The 7743-nt window shown below is 51.1% G+C and overlaps 1 protein-coding gene across 1 annotated transcript; it reads right to left on the bottom strand.

Annotated features, from left to right (window-relative positions):
• Positions 1 to 1678: 1678 nt before the first annotated feature.
• On the bottom strand, positions 1679 to 3333 carry MRPS24 (mitochondrial ribosomal protein S24). The gene is made up of 3 exons (XM_072636743.1): positions 2902 to 3333; positions 2583 to 2694; positions 1679 to 2393 (listed from the first exon to the last, which is right to left on the bottom strand). The coding sequence occupies exons 1-3, from the start codon at positions 3085 to 3087 to the stop codon at positions 2110 to 2112; spliced, it is 582 nt and encodes a 193-aa protein (XP_072492844.1). The 5' UTR covers positions 3088 to 3333; the 3' UTR covers positions 1679 to 2109.
• Between the last annotated feature and the right edge of the window lie 4410 nt (positions 3334 to 7743).

Below are 7743 nucleotides of genomic sequence, written 5' to 3'. Positions count from 1 at the left end.
GAGCAAAGATGCTTTGCCTTCAAGTTTACTATCCAGGGAAGGCCTTGGGACTTTCCTTTAGCTACAAGTTAAGTCCCTGGCTGTTCAATCTCAGGCTAATCACAATGAAGTAAGTCTTCCTGACTATACATGGACAGCCCAGCTGCATAGCGTAAAGGTCATTGTAGGAAGACCAGCCCCAGAGCCTGGAGTTTTATTTTGATAAAGTAGCCATGGGTAATCTCTGAGGGGAAGAGAGACTGGTTCCTCAATCTGGGATTAGTGACAGCTGATGTCATCTCCCTGCCCTGCTTGGGCTTTTTCCTTTTTCTGAAGAGATACATCTATTACCCATTAAGAGGTAGCATACGCCTGAGTTCAAATCCTATTCCTGATGCCCTTGGCAGATTGATTAACCTTTATATGCCTCAGACTTTTCTAATGGTTACCACACTGGGCATTTCCCTCTCTGAATCAACCCCAAATCCTTCCATGTGATTCACTGCAAAGTAGATGGACACTAGACAAAAACAAGGCATACCACACACCTAAGTTGGGCAAAGGATATTCATCAGCTCACATTTGTTAAAAAATTTCTGGAAAATAAAATCCATAAAGTGATCACCTACCAAAATAATAACACAAATGTTACTGACTTTCCCAAGATTACAGCCACAAATTTAGGACTGAAAGGGACCCAAGAGGTCACATAGCCAACTCTCTCACCTTGTAGACGGGGGAAACTGAGACCCAGAGAAAGGAAACACTTTGTCCATGCACACACAGGGAGTGAAGCAGCACAACCTGGACTTCAATTCCACTCCGGTCTCCAAAGTCAGTCCTCCATCCGCCGGCCCACACCCACGCCTCTCTAGAGGGAATGACGACACTGGATCCAGCAGTTTAGGGAATGACTGATGAAGTGACTGACCCCTTCCCTAATGACTATTGTGGCTTCCATCCTGGCAGGAAAAGTGGCATCTCACTCCATTTCCTCCCAACTAAAGAATATTCTAATTATGGACAGTTAAAGGGGAGAGGACACTTATTTGGCATGCTGGGAGCATGGAAAGGAACCATGTCCTCCTTCATCTCACCTTCACTCAGCCCAAAACAGACATGGGATAAAACAACACAAGGCAGGGTAGACTAAGGAAAAGAGAGGGAGGTGGGAGTGCAGAGAGATGGAGGAAAAACTCAGTGTACTCTAAGCTGGAACATACAATGTAGTGGAAAGAAGGCTCTGGCTCAGCTACTAATGCTTGTCTGGGACCTCAGTTTCTTCATTTGTTAAATAAAAGGTGGGGATGGGCTGCCCCTCTCCTGTCCAAATCTCAGTCTAAGGATGTATGCCGGCTTGTTATCCACTGAGGCCTCAAGGGGTTACCATCCAAAACCTATCTTTTTTGAAACGTTTAACCATCGATCAAAGCTCCTTGGGGAGAGGCCCCGCCCAGGGCGGACCCTCCGCATCTGCCCCTTCTTTGTGGTCTCCACACCCCAGGCCCGGCATGGCCGTATGCCTGCATCGCATCAGGACCACCCTCGGGACCACCGGCCCTTCTGCAGGGTCTTCCCTTCTCTGTACCATCAATGCTTAGAACATAGCAAGTGGCTAACGGAACCCCTTGATTCATTCGTTCCCACTCACCTAAAAGGACCAGTTTTTTCCCTTTAATTTCCCTTTAACACAAGGACGTCCCAGAAACAAAAGCTTTTATTATACACGCGATGCCCCACGCTGCCCTCCGGGTCCCGCGGGGGGCTTTCTCCAGCACAGCCACGGAGGGATGCCCACCCTGCGTGGGGGCTTTCTCCAGCACAGCCACGGAGGGGTGCCCACCCTGCACGGGGGCTTTCTCCAGCACAGCCACGGAGGGGTGCCCACCCTGCGTGGGGGGCTTTCTCCAGCACAGCCACGGAGGGATGCCCACCCTGCGCGGGGGCTTTCTCCAGCACAGCCACGGAGGGGTGCCCACCCTGCACGGGGGGCTTTCCCCAGCACAGCCACGGAGGGGTGCCCACCCTGCACGGGGGGCTTTCCCCAGCACAGCCACGGAGGGATGCCCACCCTGCGCGGGGGGCTTTCCCCAGCACAGCCACGGGGGGTGCCCACCCTGCACGGGGGGCCTAGATGTACTTGTAGACCGGCTTCCTGGGCACGGTCTGCAGGCAAAGCCGCACCGGGCACTTGTAGAGGGCGGACAGCAGCGCCTCGCTGTAGCCCACCAGGAAGTAGAGCTTGGAGGGCTGCAGGCGCTGCAGCACCAGCATGCAGATGACCAGCTGGTTGGCCCGGCGCTTGATGACCACCTCTTCGGCCAGGCAGCCCGGGAAGGTGCCGTACAGGAACTTGCGGATGAACACGTCCTCCACCGTCCTCTCCGCCGCCCCCTCCTCTCCGTCCAGGTTACCTGAGGACGCAGGGCCCTGAGCACCCTCCCGCGCCCCCGGCCCCACGGACCCCCTGGGGGGGTTTGCCCCCCGCTGCCCAGGCTCTGCCCCGCCTGGGGGGGGGGCAGCGGGAGAGGCCGGCCTTACACCCCGCCCTGGGGAGTCCCCCACGCGGAGGCCGTGGAAGGGGAGATGGGGGCCCCACTTACTCGTGTGCAGGGACAGCCAGCCCTTGCGGTGGGCGATGTAGTGCGGGGGGTGCGCTTGCTCGTACGTCACCGGCTTGTCCCCCTTGCCCACTCGGACCCGGGCCGCTCGGTTCTGCGGAGAGGATCGAGGTCACGAACGGAGCCTCCGTACCCCGCCCCCACTCGCGCTCCTTCCCGCGTGGGCACTCCCCCCTCCCACGGAACACACGCCCCGCCTCTGCTAAGGTGCAGGATGATCCCCGCCCTCTTCCCGCGATACCCCCAAGGGGCCCGCCCCCTCTTCTACCCGCCGCCACAGTCCCCTCCCCCCTCGCCTCACCTTACAACAAACTGCGGTGGTGTGGACGCCACGGCAGGTGGACGGCAGTTCTGGGAGCCCAGCGACGGCCGTCTGGGGTGGAAAGAAAGGAGAAAAAGGAAGAGCAGGACACGAGAGACTACGCGCCCCTCGCACCGCCCCACTCACCCGCAGGCCGAACCGGGCGCAGCACAAGGGCGCCGCCATCTTGGTTCGGGCTTCCGAAGGCGGGGGCGCTGGAAGCGAGGACGGTGGGGCTATACCAAGTGGATGGGGAAGAATCAACCCTGTGGGAAGGAGCTACCGCTCCCGGAGCGGGGCTGGCAAGGAACAGGCAACATTTTAAGTAGGAGAAAACCCTAAAAAGAAGGGGTAGCTTGCTGAGAGGGACGACTACAATAGCCTGAAGCCTCGTACACTTAGAGCTTAGTGGAACGTTCCCCCCATCTTTGGAAGAGGGAGGTATAGTCTAGAGTCAGCGAGAGGCCACGGGCGGGCGAGACCAATTGCGACAGAATGGGGGGGGGGGAAATAGAGGTGGGTCATTCTATCTTCTGGAGTCCAAAGGGAGAAATGTTTCAAGTCTTGGAGCCAGCTGGGCAAGAGGATGGGGGAGATGGCGTGGCTTTTATTTTCTCCAGAGGGAAGAGATTAATGATTACGTAATGGCGGAGCCCCTCCCCATGCCCAGACCGTAATAATAGCTATCATTTTATATACTGCTTTGTTTTACTTTATGGAAGAGATAGATGTAGCCCTGGATATGATGGGGTTCAGACTCCGGGAACCTCCCTGAACTCCTCTTGAATCTCCCCACCTGACCTTTCATACTCAAATTTGTTGCTAGGTCCTCCAGAATCTTTCCACTTAATCTGATCTTTCATGTTCAAATCCGTTACCCTTAACCTTGCCTGTCCCTCCATGGTCTGTTACCCCTGGATTGCCCCACCTGCTTCCTATCCAAGCCCTCCATTGCCTGACAGCTCCTGATTGCCTCCAGCTGTTTCCACCCCTTGACAGTCACCCTAGTCCCACTGAGGTCCTCCTTGGACTTCTCGACAAGACCCTCCCTAAACCCCTCCTCCCATCACTCTAGTCTACCAGACCACCCCCAGATCCCTCCTACAGTCTTTCCTGTGTTTAAGGTCCATCTTGCCTCCATGAAGGTGCTTAGATTCAATCCAGCTCACACTCTGTCTAAGATTCTATCTGACCCACTTGTGAATACAAGCATTACAAATGCTTAGGCTCCTTAAGAGCCAACCCAATATGGTGAATCTTTAATAAACTTTGTTTTTCTTTCACTTTAAGAAGGCTTGAGTCTTCTCAAGCAGGACCCAGCGTGTCAATATTTCAGGGTCCCCAGCACCCTTCAGACCTCAACAGCTAGAAGTACTGAGTTCAAATCTCACCCTAGCCACATCCCAACCAGTTCCTCCTTCGATTTTCTTGAGTTCGACTGCAAAGTCTTCAGCTCTAAATCTATGACTCAGGAGATAACCTCTAAATAACTCCCCTTTATGTATGTGCTAGTGCCTGGGATACAATGTAGCAGCCAGCTAGGCGCTAGGGAGACCCAAGTTCAAATCCAGCTGCCCGCCTCAGTTTCCTCATCCGTGAAATTGCAGCACCCATCTCCCAGGGTGCTTATAAGGATCTAATGAGATAGTAATTGTGAAGTATTTTGTAAACCTTACAATGCTAGCTGTTGGCGTCATCATCATCATCAAAATAGAACAGCCTCCGCTTATTCTTAAGAAGGCTACTTTCTAATGTTTCCCATTGGCCCAGAGCTTTGGGGTTTTCAAAGCCCTAACTGCCTCTAATAGTCATTGGCCAGAGAAGCCCTCCCCCCTTCACTGTCCCTCCCTGTGACTGGGTCAGAGGTCTCCTGCTCCATTAATTTGAGTATCTGGAATTTGCTCACTGTGCTGTCTCTGCCAGAGCAGGTCAGCTAGGTGGTACAGTGGACAGAGCACTAGTGCAGGAGTCTGGAGTACCTGAGTTTAAATCTCACCTCAGACACTCGACACTCACTAGCTGTGTGACCTTGGGCAAGTCACTTAATCCCAATTGCCTCATCCTGGGCCATCTCCAGTCATCCTGATGAATATCTGATCACTGGATTCAGATGGCTCTGGAGGAGAGGTGAGGCTGGTGACCTGCACAGCCCTCCCTCACTCAAAACAAAGTCAAGTGCAAGTCATGTCATCATTTCTGTGACGGCATGGTCTTCTTTGGCAACAAAGGACTAACACAGGGTATTACTGAATTCCTTTCCCTACCAAGCCAAGCAGGACATCCCACCCACCCACTCATACTTCAAACCTTGAGTCACTTTCCTCAGGCTGGATCCTTCTCTGAAACTTGTAGGCACAAAGAGTTACCACCAGTGATCCAGCCTAGAGGTGTAAGAGTCTGGAACCGGGTCTTCCTGGCTCTCTATCTATTATGATTTTCTGTCTCTTATAGAGATGAGAATAATGGTAATTGATGATGATTATAACTCACTTTTTTATGCTACTTTAAGACTTATAAGGACAACTCGATGGCTTGGTGGGTAGAACTACAGGTCTGGAGTTAGGAAGATCTGAGACACAGACCAGCTGTATGAGTGACCCCGGGCAAGTCACTTCACCTCTGTTTGCCTCAGTTCCTTATCGGTAAAATGAGGACACACTGGAGAAGGAAATGGAAAACAACTCTGATGTCATTGCCAAGAAAACCCCATGGACAAGGTCACAAAGAGTCAGACAAGATTGAACCACTGAATAAAAACAAAGGTTAATAAGGCGCTTTCTCTACAGCCTACTGATGTGGGTAATGTAAATATTCATGTGGCCCATTTTACAAATGAGGAGCAGCCTCCAGGGATGAACGCTGGACTAGGGGCTGTCAATTAATAATGATGCCCCTTTTAGCCATTGATTCTTCCTTTCTAGGCTTCAGGGGGTTGGTGTAGAATTGGGGTTCTAGATCATAGGAGCATGGGCTTTAGAGCCAGCAGGAATGTTAAAAATGATGAAGGTCACTGGACAGAGGGAAGATGATGTCTCAAGTTCCTTCCCGTTCTCTCAGCATTCCATGAATCTCCTTTTCCACCCCTCCCTCCTGGTTGTTCCAGAATGGTAAGCCCCTTCTGCAGGAGCAATGTTGGAGCAACCCAAACCAGGTGGGGAGATTCCTAGTGGAACTGGGCATTTGGATGTTTGTTTTCCTGAGATCAGACTGATTTCCCCTTAGATTAGAGTGGGATGTTGAGAGGCTGGAATGCTGGAGTCTGTAGTCCAGGATGATGGGGTTCAGACTCTGAAAGTGAGTTCCCCTTGAATCTTCCCACTTAATCTGGCCTTTCTTACAAATCTAATCTTCCCATTAGTTCTGTCAGTCTCTGGAAGCCCATGGGTTTTTCGTTATCCCAGTGCTCTGGTCTCTGTGGCACTCCCCACCCCATTCCTTAGGCTGCTAACCACTCCCATCAAGATCTGTATTCATTCCCATACCACCCAATAAGATCTCTGGATTGCCCCACCTGTTTCCCACTCAAGCCCTTCATTGTCTGATATCTCCTGATTGCCTCCAGCTGTTTCCAACCCTTGACCAGTCATCCCTTTTTGGACCTCAAGACCCTCCCTAAACTCTTCCTCCCATCACCCTAGACTACCAGACCACCTTCCGCCAGATCCCTCCTACAGTCTTTTCTGTATTTAAGGTCCATCTTGCCTCCATGAAGGCACTCAGATTCAATTCAGCTCAGACTCTGTCTAGCTGGGATTGTGTCTGGCCCACTTGTGAATACAAGTGTTACAAATGCCTAGGCTCCTTAAGAGTCAACCCAAGGTGGCGAATCTTTAATAAACTTTGTTTTCTTTGGCTTTAAGAAGGCTTGAATCGAATTCGTTTGAGCAGGACCCAGCGTGTCAGTATTTTGGGGTTCCCAGCACCCCTAACCTCATCACAGGAGAGACAGTGTTCTTCCAATTCCAAAGGGAGACTGGGGTTGGAGTAGGTTTTAAAGGGGGAGGGGCAGGCTTCAGCGCAGCAGGTCTGTGTTGGAGCAGCAGGGGAAGGGCCTGTAGGGCCTGTAAGATGGCTTGATTGAGGCCCTTGAGGACATTTTTCAGGCCTGACCTCTACTCAATGAACAAAGAATTCAGATTGAAGTTGCTGTCCCCTTTAAGTACTGAGGAATGACGGGAAAGGCTTCAATCCTGCTCCTTCCCATTTTGCCTTATATCTGCCTACAAAAAGCCAGCTATTTATTCATTTACTTCTGAGTGTTGTCTGAGATAATTTACAATTTAATTAATTTCTATAATTGATTATAACAACTTTGTGCTACATATCTGTTTGTTAATTTCAAGCTGAGAAAGGCAAAAATGGAGGATGTCAATGGCTAGCTGGAAACACACAGACAAGATTTATTAAGAGGTTACAATGTGACAGGTACCATGCTACATATCTAGCTTTTGATAGCAGGGTTCCCCCCTCGCAGGGGATTCCACAAGCTAAAGATGAGATCTTATAGTTATGATTTTATTAATCATTTACAAGCTCCTAAACTGACAGGAAAGACTCATGCACACGACACAAGGCCGTAGTCAGTGAGCTATTGTCATTAGAGCCTGGAGTTCTATACCATGGGCATTTTAGGCAAATCTCTCCTTTCGAGAAAAAGCTGGACAGAGGAAGTGGCAAAGAGAAAGTACTGCTCTAGGCCCCGGTAAAGAGAAAAGCATTCTCTGGAAGTAATTTCCTTTGTCCTTTCTTATAGGGAAAGAGGACGTTTAAAAAAAAAAAAAAAAAGGAAAAAGCCACGGCCCAGCCAGATTTTGCTCCACCTGCTCCACCTGCTGGCCACTC

Source organism: Notamacropus eugenii, chromosome 1 (genome assembly GCF_028372415.1).
Source record: "Notamacropus eugenii isolate mMacEug1 chromosome 1, mMacEug1.pri_v2, whole genome shotgun sequence".
Lineage (NCBI taxonomy): Eukaryota > Metazoa > Chordata > Mammalia > Diprotodontia > Macropodidae > Notamacropus > Notamacropus eugenii.
Note: the sequence above shows the minus strand (reverse complement) of the source record. Positions and strands in the feature narration are given on the sequence as shown.

Excerpts from the sequence above, each read along its gene's own strand:
- MRPS24 (XM_072636743.1), bottom strand. The coding sequence starts at position 3,087 with ATGGCGGCGCCCTTGTGCTGCGCCCGGTTCGGCCTGCGGGTGAGTGGG. Across the intron at positions 2,695-2,901 it reads CCACCGCAGTTTGTTGTAAG|AACCGAGCGGCCCGGGTCCG; the intron begins GTGAGGCGAGGG and ends TCCTCTCCGCAG. Across the intron at positions 2,394-2,582 it reads CTGGCTGTCCCTGCACACGA|GTAACCTGGACGGAGAGGAG; the intron begins GTAAGTGGGGCC and ends CTGCGTCCTCAG.